The sequence below is a fragment of the Podarcis bocagei genome, assembly GCF_964188305.1.
Source record: "Podarcis bocagei genome assembly, chromosome: 1".
NCBI classification, from domain to species: domain Eukaryota; kingdom Metazoa; phylum Chordata; class Lepidosauria; order Squamata; family Lacertidae; genus Podarcis; species Podarcis bocagei.
This window is the reverse complement of record NC_138125.1, coordinates 21717477-21734009: the sequence shown is the minus strand read 5'-3', so window position 1 is coordinate 21734009 and position 16533 is coordinate 21717477. Positions and strand designations below refer to the sequence as shown.

The window sequence follows — 16533 nt, the reverse complement described above, 5'->3', positions numbered from 1 at the left end:
TGTTCTAGGGCTCAGTTGTTTAGAAAATTTGCTTCTTAGCCATGACTGGAACATGCATCTATGCAGGGACAGTATGTCCCATTTTACTCCACTTGGCCACCATTTCTGTGCCATGCCGTCCACCCTACTGCGACCTGCAGAAATGTAGGTCCTGCATCAGCACCGATTTCTGGTGAGATCTCATGAGATCTCACTAAAATCTTATGAGATCTCACACACTCCACAAGATCTTACTGGAAATTGGCACCAATGGTCAGGGACGCGGACTTATAAAAAATATTGGGGGGGCCCGGGAAAGCTCATGAATAATAAATAAGCTCATGAATATGCAAATAAAGTGGCGCCGCCTCCTCGTGAGCGAATAGGGGCGAGCGTGCTGCGCCTATTAATCAGCTCCGGAGCGGAAATTGGGTGGAGCTTTTGCTCGGGAGGGAGGGCAGGAGGCATGCAGCCCGATCCTGTGCATTTTGGGCTGGGGGAGGGGCGGCGATGGCGCTCTGCTGGAGGGGCGCCGGAGATTATTGGGGGGGCGGAGCCCCCCCAAACGAATTTTTGAGGGGGCTCGGGCCCCCTCAAGCCCCATGGAGTCGGCGCCTATGCCAATGGTGGCACCAATTCTCTGCCAGTGGTGGAGGTGGTGTTTAGTGTTTTGGGATTCTTTTTACTGTTATTGCCATGACCTAAGACTGTGTGCAGCACAGATAAATTTGCATTTCCACGCGTCTTTGCACTGAGTAATTAATTGCCCTACACATATATATCGCAAGGCAATGTACAAAACATAACAAAAATAACTTCTTGCCGATCGGAAGGTTGGCAGTTCAAATCCCTGCGATGGGGTGAGCTCCCATTGCGTGGTCACAGCTCATGCCAATCTAGCAATTCGAAAGCACATCAAAGTGCAAGTAGATAAATAGGTACTACTCCGGTGGGAAGGTAAACAGCGTTTCCATGCGCTGCTCTGGTTTTGTCGGAAGCGGCTTAGTCATGCTGGCCACATGACCTGGAAAAACTGTCTGCGGACAAATGTCTGCTCCCTTGGCCAGTAAAGCAAGATGAGCGCCACAACCCCAGAGTCGTTCGTGACTGGACTTAACTGTCAGGGGTCCTTTACCTTTAAAAGTAAAGGGACCGCTGACCATTAGGTCCAGTCACGGCCGACTCTGGGGTTGCGGCGCTCATCTCGCTTTATTGGCCAAGGGAGCCGGCGGACAGCTTCCGGGTCATGTGGCCAGCATGACTAAGCCGCTGCTAACTGCTAACTGCTAACTGCTAGGTGGGCAGGAGCAGGGACCGAGCAATGGGAGCTCGCCCCATTGCAGAGATTCAAACCGCCGACCTTCTGATCGGCAAACCCTAGGCCCTATGGAGCAGGTAGATATGCAGAATTTGGGATTTCCAATTACGCCGTATTTCACAACAATTATTACATCTACATGAGGGTGGTTTGTTTTCATGTACTTTGAGCTCCTGATATTGTTTGCATTTTAAGAATGGGAGTAGGTGGTGTATGCAAAATACTGAGCTAGGATAATATTTCCTATGCTCCCCCCCCCCTTCCTTCAGGTGTTGCTGGATTCCATCACCCATCAGCTCCACCCAGCACAGCCAATAGTCATGGATCAGGAGCTCCACATTCCCATCATAATGGTGCTAGAGAATAGTACAGAAAGGTATATAGGCCACTTCACGTTGCCATTTCTCAACCCAGAGGCTTTCCAAGGTGCATTTTGCATACCATTATTTACCTTATGATGCTCAATGGAGGCCAGAAGACTTATCTGGGATCAAGCTCCATTGGACTTACTTCTGAGTAAACATGTGTAGGATGACGTCGGGTATAAGTCCAGATAATATGCTGGAAGGAGAACTGAAAACATTCCACAACTTGAATATGACCGTTATGGTCCAGGTATCACTGCAACTTCTTCCCGGGAGCCTGGCCTGAAGAAGAAATCAAATATCCTGCAATGGGATCAAATATTTTAGGGAGCTAATTTAAAAGCTCTTTAAGGTGCAACATATACAGTGGTACCTTGGGTTAAGAACTTAATTTGTTCTGGAGGTCCATTCTTAACCTGAAACTGTTCTTAACCTGAAGCACCACTTTAGCTAACGGGGCCTCCCGCTGCCGACGCACAATTTCTTTCTCATCCTGAAGCAAAGTTCTTAACCCGAGGTACTATTTCTGGGTTAGCAGAGTCTGTAACCTGAAGCATCTGTAACCTGAAGCGTCTGTAACCCGAGGTACCACTGTGTTCTGGTGTTCTGGAAGTGTTCTGGTCGCTCCTTAATTTGGATTTATTTGGTTGGTTAGTTGTTTCTCCCCAGGCCCTTATGAGACAGGAACACAAAAAAGTTGCACATTTTATTGTAGCCTTTCCCCATCTCTTTTAAAGCCCATCTCGCCATGGGTCAGGGAGGCTGCCTGACAAACTCTTGGCTCTAATCCACATCAAACTTGCTGAGGGAGAAGGCTCTGGGTTGCTGTTCTGGAGGTGTGAATCCTGAGGAGCCAAGTTTCAAGTAGAAAAGTGTAAGGAAGTGGGGGGGAGTAGACTTGCGTACAATGAAACCAATCAATAGAAACATAGATTTCATGTAATGACACTGAAGGGAAGAGCCATAGCTCAGTGAAAGAGTGTAAACAGCCTTGTGTGCACAAGACTGCAGGTTTGATTCCCCACATCTCCAGTTAAGGTGGGGAATATGATGAGAACATTTTACGCAATGTGTCTTTTTTAAAGACTTTTTTATTGTAACATTTTTCTTTCTGCAGATATAAGGGTGGAAAAGTGTAGGTATTTTATTGTAATGATCTGTTTGTTTTGTGTGTGTGCATATTTTATTAATGTTTAATTGTTTTTTCATGATTGCTTTTTCCTATGTTTTTAGCTGTTTCTGTTTTAGCTGTAAGCCTTTACTTGAGTTCCTGTCAAGTAAAAAGATGGAATAACAACAACAACAAAACAACAATAATAATAGTAATATCCCCTGTCTGAATAATATCCCCTGAACCAACGATCTGAGTGGGTGTAACTTAAGGCAACACCCTCTGTTCCTAACAGGGGCACTTTCACTCTCCTTCAATTTGATTTGTGGTTTTGTTTTGTTTTTTTAAAGGAGGAAGCTGTTCCAGAATTGTGGGTTGGGTAAAGAGCAAGATTTGGGAAGGTGATTAATGACACATCATGGCATTGGTCACATGACTTATTGGGCAAGTTCTTTCCAAGCAGTTTAAAGGAGAGGAGGGCATACAGATTGCTCTCCACCATTGCCTGTCGGTGTTGAGTCTTCATTGCTCACGCTAGCCAATGCTCAGAGCATGGAAATGTGCATTCCATGGCTGCTGTTTCCATGATTCTAACGCACATATTGAAAACACTGGATCCCGTGGGGCTCTAGCTGAGCGGACCCATCGCCAGCTATCACCCCTCTTGCTCTGGGGCCAGTGAAGAGGGACCAGAGGACTGACCCTGACGCTCTGATCCTTTGAATGGTATGGTAGGATTTTTTTCGGGATGCAAAAAGAGAAAAGCACCTACACAAGCAACCCCGCCCCCACAATCTTGCACGCTTTGCAAGGCTCTTGTTAACTAGGAAGAAGGGGCCCAGGTAACATTACACACTTAACTGAGAGTAAGCTCCCTTGAACCCAGTGGTGCTTATTTTTGTGGAGAAATGGATACAATTGCAGTGTGCTTTTTGGAAGCATGTGTGTGGTCTTTGTCCCTTCAGGAAACAAGTAATCGACGAGACTTAAAGCACAATCCTATGTCTACTCAGAGGTATATCCCACTGAACGCAGTGGGGCTTACTCGCAGGTAAGTGGGTATAGGCTTGCAGCCCTGTTTCGGGTCAAGGGAAAGGTTAAGACGGGACAAGATTATTGAGTCTTCACGTGGCCCTTCACAGATGACTTGCGTCACTTCTGGCAGGTGCTCAATAATTTGGGGGGTTGAAAGGTATGTGCCTGGGCAGATTTCCTTCACGCTTGAATCTCTGAGTGGCAGTCAACTAAATTTTACTCAGAGTAGACCTATTGAAATTAACGGACCTCGCTCAGTCATGTTCATTCATTTCAATGGGTCTGTCTGACTATGCTCAGCAAGCTTAATAAACCTGAGAGGTGGCATTCACAGCGCAAAATGTTGACGGAACATTAACACTGGCTATCAGCTAAGATCGCAATCGGGATTCCGGATTCAAGGAGGCAAATAATTCATCCCTTTTCTAAATAGGCTGATTTCGTCCGCTAAAGACAGATATGTGGGGGGAAATACATAACCAAATGCGATAAACAGCTGATTGTTATTGCTCGCGGTCGCACAACCCTCTCCAACGCGTCTTGATTTGGCCTCAGATGCCTCAACAATGATACCTTTTCCGATATTATCATTCGTGAGGAAATAGGGAGAGATGCTGCGGTTTTCGGATTGCTCAGCAATTCCTTCGCGTGCTAAACTATGGAATAAGTGGCGTTTAGCAAACTCTGCGCTTCCCGCCATCGTTTCCCTAAGCAGCATTAAATGAAGCTGGTTACTAGGAAAGGGGAAAGTGCAGTAAAACGTTCAGCTGCTTTTGTGGGTTTCCCCCTCACCCCTCCAGATCAGATACTGCCAAAGGGAATAAACAAACGTTAAAGCCTTTGGGGAAACGAGCGTGGCTCAGCGGCAGAGCGGACATCTGCCTTGCGCGCTGGAAGGCCCAGGTTAAGTCCCCGGTAAAATCCTGGTCTCAATAAAAAGTCTTACCAGAAACCCAGGAAAGTTCTGCGTCTCCCCACCATTTCAAGATCAAGTTTAAAGAAGCCAGCAGCTCCTTTATCCCCTCTGCTCTCCTCCTTTCCCGTTTTAATTGAAGGCAGAGATCCTAAGTAAACTTCCTTGGAAATAAGTCCCATTGCAATCGACGGGACGCACTCCCGGGGACAGAAAAAAGAGGGGTGCGATTTCGGAGTTTTGCCACTTCCTATCGTTAATCGGACCAAGCAAGCCCAAATCTCTTTCAGTTTTACAGCCCGGTCAAGTTAAAGGTTATTATTGTGTTCCACTGAAAGGATAAAATGTTTAAACTCGGACAACTTTCGCTGAACTTGACTGCCGTTTGCCTGGGACTAACGTCCTCTGCGAGCCTGGATTACTCTGAGAAAGCGGCCGTCCTAGGCACGTTTAAGGGAGCAAATACTAACGGGCTGCGTGTGGTTTTCGTTTGGGGAGCCCTGCTGAAGATCCCAGCGGATCCCAGCACGGGAGTTAAGTCCCAGAAGTTCGAGGGGTCTTACTGGCAAGGAAGTGTGTGCTGTTCTGTACGCCTTTGCAGCCTTGCAACTTCTCTCTTCTAAACGCATTAAGCCAGCATCGCTTTCCCAGAGTTGGGAATCAATAACCAATAGCGCAGCTTTATGTCTCCGGCTCTCCGTTCTCCCCACCCCGCCTTCTTCCTAACCCAGCCAGCCAAAACAATGGAAACCAAACCAAACAAAAAAAGAGCAGCAGACTAAACAAGGCTGTGGGCCCCACCCCGGCCTGTGATTCTTCGGAGCCGGGTCTGTCAGAGAAACCCAAACAAAACAAGCGACCCCAAACACCCACCTGTGCAACACCTCCGCAACACGCTTTATTTAAAGGGGATCGCTCCCAGGGTCGTCATGTGTACATTATATACAGATAGATATATTTATATATTTATACGGTCCTCCTTTCCCTCCTCCTGCATAGGCAGAGTCTGTGCAAGAATTCTTAAGCATCTTCCTTCTCGGTGCAAGTTGTGCAGGCAAGCTATGTCCATTCCGCCGGCCCAGCAAATTTATCCTCCGGGTGGGGGGAAAGGTATCAGCTGTCGGAGTCCAAATCGCTTTTGCTTTCTTCTTGTCTCTTCTCTGGGGAGGTTTTGGAAGCTTTATTCCATTTCTGGGCATTTTCTGACTCCTCCGAAGAAGACCTCTTTTGCCTTCTCCATTTAGCCCGGCGGTTCTTGAACCAAACCTGCCATTCGAGGAAGTGAAGGAGGGGAGGGGAAGGTGTCAATACTTGCAACAACACTGTTTGCACCGCGTCTTTCAATTTTGCACGGCTGCTGCAGCAGCATGGAGCGCTGGCGCTGCACGTGCGAACCAGCCGTTACGGATCTAACGCCACGGAAGCGACAGTGCTATACCTACTTCCCTGGGAACTCAATGGGACTTTTGAGTAGGCATGTATAGGATTGCACTGGGATCGAGTTCTCCCATCACTAGATGCCACGCCATCTCAAACGTAATGCTTCCTCTGGTGGAATCGGTTCACACACCCCGATGACGTAAACATGCATGTGTGAACAGACTACCGTCTGAACAAGATGCTGTGCAACCTATAGCTTCAACACAGAGCCGCGAACTAAGAGACGGATCTTGCATTTCGCTGCGCGTATGCGCAAAAGGTAGAATCTAATATCATTCCCCTGAGCAAGCTCAACTCCCGGTTGAGCTACTTCGGCGGCGGGGGCAGTTGCTTCCGCGCACCTGGGAAGTGTTATACCTTACAGGATCGCAGTGCAGCCGGGGTTATTTTCAAGCCAACACTGCAGGACTGACAGCGTAAGGATGGGGAGTGTTACCAATAGTTTATCCAAATAGCGCTGCTGGTTATCCTACTGTTCCTAGGATCTTAGGGCCAAGGGTGTGTCAGAAGTTGTGCAAAATACAGGTTTGATATGTCCTGCCTAAAGTGCTTAGCGCCTGCAAGAAAATACATCTGACCAGCAGAGCGAGCCGCATCCTAAAACCTGGGACGCGAACGCTTAAGAAGCGAGGCATTTTGCATCGCAGCTACAGAGGCAAGTTGGAAGGCGTTGTCTAGCTCTGCACCCCCACCCCCTTCTCTCTCCTTTACCTGGCAAAGGATGTCCCGGGCCAAGATCGGACGCATTTGCCCGTCTCCCCGCATTCAAAGGGACTTGCTTCTACGAAATGCGTGCAGGATCGGCGTGCCGACGCCTCCCAGAACCGCCTAGTACTGTTTTACTCTGGGCCTAGTACACTGCCGGGCTCTATAAATTAGTGCAATTGTTGTGAGCAAGTACTTCGGTTGTCATTAGACAGGCGATCCAATGAACACAGAAGTCACCCTTCAAACCGAAGTCCCAAAGTATTAAGAGGGGGACTCGGTGCCTCTTAAAACTAAACCTGAGGTGGAGGGAAGCTGCAAATCTTCACCACACTCATCAAGGAATAAGTTCCATTAAACTCACTGCTTTAGGGTTAAACTCTCAAAGTTGTGGATCGCGCCGCACAAATAGGATTGAGCACGTCTGAGTATGCAAAGTGCCCGTCCAAGTTGGGAATCTGCGGAACTGAAGCTGCGATCCAGAGACCCGTTGAATTGTTGATCCCATTGACTAAAACGCGTCCTCAACGCACGTACTTAAAATTACGTTTCATTTAAATCAGTGGCGTTCACTTGGGGGTAAACAGTGCAGGATTGCGGCCGAATGACAGTGGTAAGGAGAGTTACAGAGTAATCCTATGCATGTCTACTCAAAAGTAAGCATCGCAGAACTCAACGGAGCTTACTCCCAGGTAAACTAGGTTCAGAATTGCAGCACTACTCAAGTCTTCTGAGTAACTGCTACTACTGAGTACTAAGTACTACTGCTACTACTGAGTAAGCCTTACATATTATTCCTCACCAAGGACGTGCCAGGCGCTGCATAAAATACAGAAGCGTGTTTGCAGTCGGTTTAAGATGCAAACTTTCTCCCTCCTTTGGAAATCTACGGATTGCTTCTCTCCCACCCACCCCCACCATCACTCGCCCTCCCCTTGGATGGCATAAGGAAGAAACAGCAGCCTCAAACGGCTCCCCGTCTCCCTCCGCCCTGCATTTTGCAATGAAGTCCAAAAGCCCATTCGAATTACCTCCACTTTCTCCTCCCGCAAATGGACCCTCCTGGCCAGCTGTTCCCTGGTGCCCACATCTGGGTATTTGGTTTCCTGGAAGAGGTTTTCCAGAGCCTCCAGCTGTTCGTCCGTGAAGATGGTGCGGTGCCTCCTTTTCCGACGGCAGTGCAGCTGGTTCAGCAGCTGCAACTCAGTCCGGGACAAGGTGCCCACGTTCATGTATGGTAGCATCTGATGGGGCACCGGAGACATCAGGACGGACCCGGTCCCTTCGTAGCCTAGAGAGAAAGGGAGAGGGGCGAAAGGAGGTGATATGGCACCGTTTGAGCTGGATTCCGAGCCCACGAAAAAGCACGGCCTGCCAACTCCGAGAGTTACCAACCAGTTGCCAGCCAGGGGCAAAAGGTCACGAAGACGCCGATTAAAGGCTATGGAGCAAATTTGGAAGTTTCAGTTTTGTGAACGCTCCCACTAACTTTTGCAGGGATGCGGAGTCTGGGCTTGGCGCTGCAGCGCACGCTCATGCCGCTTATTCCAGATTTGCCCAGGAAGACGGAAGTAAGTCTCATGCACACATGGAGAAAATGCTGATTGCCACTCCACCCGTGACCCTCTCCAAAATGATAGACACTGATAGACGGGGGAATACGTCCCAGTGAGTCCGACGGCGTTTCACTCTCCACTTTAGTTCAGTGGAGTTTACGCATTAGGGGGCATGCATTAAGCTCACCGGCTAGGGCCGCTTAAGCGGGTCAGAAACTAGGATCCAAGCCTCTCAACGACGAAGCAATAAATCCTCGCTCAATTCACCTTGGAGCCCCAAAAAACAGCCCACAACTGGGATCACGTTAAAGTGCGGGGATTTCTTACCAGCCCATCAATATATGCCCCCACCTAACTCATTGGAGGGAAGTTGGGGTACAACTGTAATCGCCATTGCCATCCAGATAAAATCAGCTCAAACTGAACAGGATTAATAACCGATCTAGAACTGTGCCCCTAAACCTCACATATTGGGGGGGGGAGTTCAATTAATAAACTAACGTTTCCTTCTATGTATTTAGAATAATCTCATTGCCTTCAACCAAGTTAGCAGCCTAATCAGATGTCAGTGGAAGGAAGCCCCACTAAATTCAGTGACATTTAACTTTGTCCTAAATAAATGTGTTGAGGATTGTATTTTGAATCAGGTTCAACCCCCCCCCCCCAAAAAAAAAACCCACACATTTTAACTGGGTGTGGATCGGATTTGGTTGACTTCAAAAATCAGGTTTGCCAGATTTGTTTATTTTATTATGGAGTGATTTACATCTGGATCTCAGATATATTTTCTTGGAAGTTTTATTTAATTCAGTGGGACTAAAAAAAAATTTAAAAAATGGTTAGGACTGGAAAGTTGAATGTAAATTAAGGAGAGCAGGTCGCCGCCTCAGAAGTTTACACTCCAATCCTAAACACGTTTGCAGCATTTGTTTACGCGGAAGCAAGTCCCACTTTCTTTAACTGCATTGACGGGCACATAAATATGCTTTAGGACAGCAGCTTTACTCAGAAGTCAATCTAAATACTCCCAGGAATGTTGCAAGTTGCAAGGATTCCAAACCTGTGTTTCTGAGCGGGTCGTCAGAGCGGGTATATGTCTTAAGGATAGGAAGGGACGGGGAAACGCCGCTTCAGAGAACTGCACCCAACCAGCTCAACTCTCAACACAAACCGACTTCGATCACAAGCCATCTTGGTTCGAATATGGAACGTCACTTCCAGCCAATGCGAAGGAATCTATCGCCGTTTCGCAGCATTCTGTCACGCCGAGGAGTGACCAGGCAACAGAATCCTGGACGGGACTAGCTGTGCCTTACAGAAGCAACCTTAATGCACGGGGTCACCAGCAGCAAACTGAGCTCCCCGCTTCCCACACCCTTGCAAATTTCCCTCATTGTAAGTGAATGGGCCACGAACGAAAGTCCACAGGGGACCGTTCTCCCCACCGCGCAGAGGAGCGGCGGCGGCGGAGCCTCGTCCTGTAAATGACGGCCATTTCTCAATCATTATCCAAGCGCAAAGGAAAGTCTGGAAGCGCTGGGAGGGGCGCGCGTAAAGATAAGCGAAATAAGCGAAAAAAGTACGGGGAGTGGTGGTTAACTTTGATTCTCTCTTTCACATTCCCTCCTCATCCCTCTGGGTTGAAAGTGAATAGGGCAGTTAGTACTGGGAGGGTTTATATTATTATATTATTAGCATTATTATTGCCTTACCTGTTGCCGGGACGCAGGAGCACTGCTGCGCGCCCAGGGGCTGCATCGCGCCGCAGCAAGGCGGCCCCACGGCGGACGCCTGGACGTGCAGCTGCCCGTAGTAATAGTTGCCATAGCCTCCCAGTCGAGATCCGCCCAGCGCGGGCAAGTTGGAGGCCGGGGCCACTGCCCGCGAGTAATATCCGCCGTAGTCTCCGCCGCCGGCGGCAGCCGAGGCGTACAGCGAGTCCCCGCCGTGCAGGCTGGTCGAGAAAACCACCGACGGCGCGCTCGGCTGAGGCGCCGCTTGCTGCTGCTGCTGCTGCTGCTGCTGGAGCAGCCCCGACTCCTTGCAGCGGGGTCTGGCCGCAAGGATGTTGTCGATGCTGAACATGCCCGCAGGCATAGCCCCCAAAGCGCGCGGCTCGGAGGGAGGGCGGGCGGGGGCCGACGGAGCCAAGGAGAAGCTCCGCTCAGCAAGGCGGCGGAGGGGGAGCGGAGCGGAGCGTGCGCGGCGGCGGAGCCGAGGAAAAACGCGGACTGAGGTTTCCCCAGGCTCGGGGCGCCAGGCTTATTTGGGGGAGGGGGAGGGAGAGGGGGGCCCGCCCGCGAGCGCTTTCTTTTTTGAAAGCAAGCGAGCCAGGAGAGGCCCTTCCTGGTCACTTTGCGCGCTTCTCCCCCTCCTCCTTTTCCTCCTCCTCTCCACTCCCCCTTTCCTCCCCTCTGGTCCGTTTCCTCCTCAGATCTCAACTGCATGGGAGTCTCTACTCCACCCCGACCCTCTTTCCTTTTTTATACCCCGGCGACGTCATCCTGGATTTAGTTCCTGGTTATAGATCAGATCACAAATAAAACCAGATTTCTCTCTCTCTTCGCCCCCCCCCCTCTTTCCATCTTTACCAAAGTAAAGTCAGTAGAGATGGTGGCGGTGGGGAGGAGGGAAAGTGGAGGGGTGGGGCTGGTGGGCGCGTCTGGGGGAGGAGGGAAAGGGGGAGAGACGGGTCTCTGTGCATTAAGAATTAACGAAATTAACGTAATCCTTTCCATTAGCGGATCTCTCTTTTTTTTCTCCGCCTCTCGCCCCTTCCCAGCTCTCGGCGAGCTCGCTCCTCGCACCCCGCCTCCCCCCCCCCCCGCGCGATTTAGGGTTGATCTCTCGCTGTTTGCTGCCCTCCCTCGCTAATTGTTGCCCGGGTTAATCTGGTTAATGTTATTGCGGAGAATCGCCTAACACCAGCTCCCGCCTCCCGGCCCGCTCCGAAAGTGCCCCGCTTATTTTTCTGCTGAAGAGGCTGTTTGCTAATTCATCAGCTTCTGTCGCGATCCAAAAGGGCGACTTCCCTGCCGTCCATAAATGAACTTAGGATCGGTGTTAGACGTTCCCGAGAAGAAATGCGTGCGGGGTCGGGGGGGGGAAAGGGGAGGAAGAGTGAAAGTGGGGAAACAAGGTTTATAATGTTCATCTTTTGTCCATTACAGCCCCTCCCCGATCGGCTTTGTCTTTACTCGACGGTAAACCCCTTGCTTCAAAGAGCGTAGCGTTTCCTTCGCTTTAGCCATTCCGGTCACTGATACTGTACATATGTTGATTAGAGTGTGTTCCTTTATCCCATTTTTCCTGTCCCACCCCCCCAGCTGAACCCCCCATCCCTCCCCTGAACCCGAACATATATATTCGAAATTATGTTCCGCTAAACTTCCTACCTAGCAAAACTCGCTCTTATTTCGTGAACGATTTGGTGCTCTGTCTGTTGCCGTCTATAGCTACATGATTAAAGGCGTGAAGGATGCCGCAGACGGAACGAAAGGCCCATTGGGCCATCCTCTGCAGGTTTACTCAGAAGTAAGCCCCGATGAGTCCGGTGATCTTTAGCCTCCAACCAGCCAGTGTCCATAGGACTGCGGTTGGAAAGGGACCTCTCCGAAGCACATTCGCTTGGAAATAAAAGCCCGCTGAGATCAGGTTAAGTCAAGACCCGGCCACCGCGCTTTAGTCGCTCGGGTTTCCGCGGGGCGCGTTTGAGTAACCATATGCAAGAGCAGCAAGACGACACCCATTGAAACCGACAGGATTTAATGGTTCTTAGCTTCGTCTGGGATTTTGGATTCCGGATCTGTGCCATTACGACTGTCTTTAGGTTGGTATACACACACATCCCACACAGAGTAATGGTTACTTTAAAAAAAAGTAGTTGCAGGAGAGGTGTAGAAATTAATATGGTGCTTTTGCGCCTTCAAAAGGGACATATTGGGGAATAATTTCAAATGTGGATTTCGACAAACATGTGAAAAAGGAGGGTCTATTGGGGTACCATCTCAAAAAATAATCTCTTTTCCAGTCCTCCAACTAATGTATGTATGTATGTATGTATGTATGTATGTATGTATTGGCGCTGATGTGGTTTTTTACATTTCGCATGTACCTTCTGGTGAAGGGGTGGGTCGGCTAAGTCCTTTAAAAACTCTTGTTGATTAAGACGCGACCGTCTCTCCTGGTAGCCGGGTCCTTGTGATTTGCAAAACCCTTGGTCTGTCACGATTGTCTGCAGCGATCTGCAGGAGGTGAACTGAATCAGATTAGAATATTTACCCCATCAGCCCTGCATCAATGAAGGTAGGAAATTGTCCGCGCGAAACAAAACTAAGCCATTAGGGGCTGTTTACGAGGAACAAATGATTATTATTTTTTTTCTTAAAAAAAAAAACCTGAACAAAAGAATTCCTTTCTCTCAAGGCTTGCATAGGAAATGTGACATCTAAGCCTTCTTTTATCCTCTCTTAGTCTAAGCAAACCTCACGTCGCAGTAAAAAGGAGACACACACACACAATCATATGTGCGTTTCTCGTTATTTCTATTTCACCTTCCTTCGCCGCTTCCCCAGCTCAGGTGACCGACAAGTAGTCTAAGAAAGCAGTTTAATTTCCGTCTATTTAGAGGCGCACTGGATCTGTTCAAGTAAATCTAGGTAGGAGCGAAAGGGGCCCCGAATGAATGGAGCTGCTTAACTGTAAGCTCCTTGAGGGCAGAGAGTTTTCTCTTCAGTAAAAGTACATAGACAATATAGTTTCTAAATACAATTAATCAAAATGAGTACAGTACAATCCTATGACATTAATGCCTGTGGCCAACACGATATATTTGAAAAATTTGAAAATGTGTGTGTGTTTGTGCGTATTTTTTCTTCAAACGTCTTCAAATTTTTCTGAGTAGTTCTACGGTAGTTTAGAAAATTAAAAAAATCACAAATACATTTTTATTGACACTTTCCCCAGAGTTTTAAATCTTTAGATTTCCGCACGAGGTCGGTTTTACCAACTACTCCCCTGTCGCAACCCCCCACCCAGAACAAGCACCTGAGTATTAAGTTTTAATGTGGAAATCACTAAATTAATGTATATACATCTATCTATCAAAACTGAACGCAGCTTTATCGATGCCGCAAAGTGATTGCATCGCTTTGATTGGCACCTCCAGACTAGTTAGCAAAAAATAAACACAGCCTGTATTTATTTATTTTTTAAAGTAGGGGACTAGCCTGGCAATTTCCGCGACCCAAGTCCCCCCACCCCCACCGCATCATTCCCGGTCCAATGCAGTTGAGACGTCGACTATGCAGCTCCAACGACTATAGCCCAGGCGTGCAACATGAAACTACTGTTTAGCTGCAGTGGCGCGCGCTTTTGCTCTGTGCTTCAACTTGGGTCAGCGTTTCACTTTATTAAGCATCCATGCAAGACAGAAAGGTCCAGAGTCGAGATCCTTTCACCAAAAATATGCCACAGTTTTGGAGTCTGAAAGGGGCAGGATTCTCTCTTTTTCCCCCTCCCCGTGTGCATATATACCTACATTGTGCGTAATTTGTGGCGCATCAAAAGTGGAATAGATAGAGCCACGCCGCCTGTGAAAATTAGGGAGAAGTCATTGGAAGACAGAAGATCTGACCGGATGCTCTGTTATGATTATTTTCCGACGAATCGGTCACACCTCTAGCCTTTTTAACACGCAAACGAGGGACTGAGGCAGTGCTGGTCAGTTTCGCTGCGTGCCTATGGAGGGCTTTGGAGAGAGAAAGGAACGTATATTCACTAATCCAATGGGACGGGAGAGTTGGCTATTGCAAAAGCAGAGGTTCACTTGTATGTAGGCTGGTCGTGTTTATATAATTAGCAATACCTCCCCCCGCGCTTTAATTTATTCCTCTCCCCATTGGAAAATTGCTCCTCGGGACACAAGAGTTCTTTAATGAGAAAATCTGTGGCGAGTCAACAGCACAGATATTTGGATACAAAGCAGTCCTTCGTGAAACGAGCAGCCAGGTGAGGAGAAGATGTACAGTACTTGATTCATGCAGAAGCCTACAAGCAGCTGACGAGATATAGGTCGGAAGCACCAGACAGCGGATCGGAGTACATATCAAAAGGGAGTCCAATTCGGTTTAAAATAATTCGGTTTAAAATTCTGTGGTTACCTGAGCTCAAAAGAGCTATAGCCTCCATCCCTAGGAAATCCAACGGTTTTCTACGGCTCTGCTTACTTTCAAGTAAACGACTTTAGGATCCAAATAAATATGCCTAATACAGTACAGTGGTACCTCGGGTTAAGTACTTAATTCGTTCCAGAGGTCCGTTCTTAACCTGAAACTGTTCTTAACCTGAAGCACCACTCTTTCTCATCCTGAAGCAAAGTTCTTAACCCGAGGTAATATTTCTGGGTTAGCGGAGTCTGTAACCTGAAGCGTATGTAACCCGAGGTACCACTGTACTGCAAGCATTCTTGGGTGTAAATTTCACAGAACTCAGTTCTGTGGAACTTACACTCCGATAAATTGGGGAGTGGTGGTGGGGCATATAGTTTTTTTTCTTTTTGTTTCTGACTCGGAAATTTTATTGGTTTAAAATATTATGGCCCCATCTGAGTTTAGGGGTCGGGCTGTGTGTTAACACCTCAATCGTAACGACACTTTCTGGGAAATAAATCCCATTGAAATCAGAAATTGCGTTTTAGGATTATTATTATTTTTTAATTCCCCTGCTAAATTGGTTAGCTGGAATTTAAGCCTTTTGAAATCTTATTTCTGTTTAGGTTTTGATTTTCGACTATTACGAATCATCATCATCAACAACAACAACTTTATTTTGAATCCCCGCTCCAATGACTGTGCGCGCTCAACGCTTTTCATATTGTTCAAGAATCATAACCCAATTCGCCTCGCGCACATCATGCAGACAGACGGGTTGGGACAGGCATATTTCCTTTTGCCGGTAATTCCTGCAAGCTTACTCCGGATCGTGGTCCATCCAGTTGAAGCACTACCTGTCTGGCTCCACCGCCCCCCTTGGATGGACTTTGGTGAATTTCTGGTTCCCCTTTCTGATCTCCCCCTTCTTCACTTTCGCCTCCCATTCCATATTAAACAAACAATCACTTGTCACTCATTGGAAGAGGATGACATTGGAATAACAAATGAAAGCGCAGGAAATTTCGCGCGACTGGCGCGTTGCTGGAGAGCGGGTGTGGGGCTTGTTAGTTCCCGGGGCCAGAGTCACAGCGTGGGCTGGAGGATGCGTGGAAAGAGGGAACTCGGCAAGGGCAGGAGGAGCTGTTAGAGGAGGAATCAAGTAAACACGGCGGTGATTTTCAATATTATTACCCAAACACGATTTCCCACGAAGCAATCACGACGCATGAGTCTACGGAAATGTGGTTTGCTGAAAAGATGGTCACTCTGAACCAACATTTCAATAGGAAAGAACGGGAATACTTCTAGTTCAATGTAAGCAGCGTCCTTTTACAGGGTGATTGCTTACGGCGCTTTTATTTGCCATGGGGTTTGCAAAATAAAGAGAAAAAGGACTCTCTCCCTTTCTCCAGATTTCCTTGCTACTCAATCTCCCACCCCCTCGCGAGATCCCCCATTTGTCCAGTGCTATGAACCCAAATACTAGACAAGGGAACAGCGCATTCCCGGTGCATTCGGCTCCGCAGGATGATCAATAAGGGACTGTGCAGATTTTTCCCCGCAAGGAATTTTCCACCGCTTGGAAGGCGCTGAAGGCGCTTGCCATCTCATTTTTAAAAAAGAAAATGGTAGTAGTATGTTCAGAGGTATGCGCTGCGACGCCGGGGTAAGATATCCCACAATTTCTTTAAGCAGCCAAACGATTTCATTCCGGAATGAATGCCGAGCGTATTCGGTGTCCACAAGTTGCGCATTCCTCAAACCTAAATCCCCGCGTCCGCCCCGGATTTTTATCCTTGACTGTGCCATCATCCGCACAATTCCAAACACCGAGAGGACGAGATTGCCAGCGCAATCCGAGGGGTGTCTACTCAGAAGTAAGCCCGTGGAGAGTTCAATGGAACTTGGGTCGTATCCGCGCTAGACCTTATAGGAATCAGGGCCATCGCGCGTAATAGC

General features: G+C 48.2%; 1 protein-coding gene and 1 long non-coding RNA gene across 2 annotated transcripts; one reads left to right on the top strand and one right to left on the bottom strand.

Moving 5' to 3' along the window:
- Positions 1-5595: 5595 nt before the first annotated feature.
- GSC (goosecoid homeobox) lies at positions 5596-10519 on the bottom strand (the record flags this gene model as incomplete). Its single annotated transcript, XM_081196729.1, has 3 exons — positions 5596-5987; positions 7898-8157; positions 10135-10519. 3 exons carry the CDS (start codon positions 10517-10519, stop codon positions 5835-5837), a joined length of 798 nt encoding a protein of 265 aa, XP_081052855.1. The 3' UTR covers positions 5596-5834.
- LOC308588281 lies at positions 9488-15862 on the top strand. The gene is made up of 3 exons (XR_014008615.1): positions 9488-9817; positions 12613-12727; positions 15198-15862. It is a non-coding gene; the product is annotated as an uncharacterized lncRNA (long non-coding RNA).
- Positions 15863-16533: the final 671 nt, after the last annotated feature.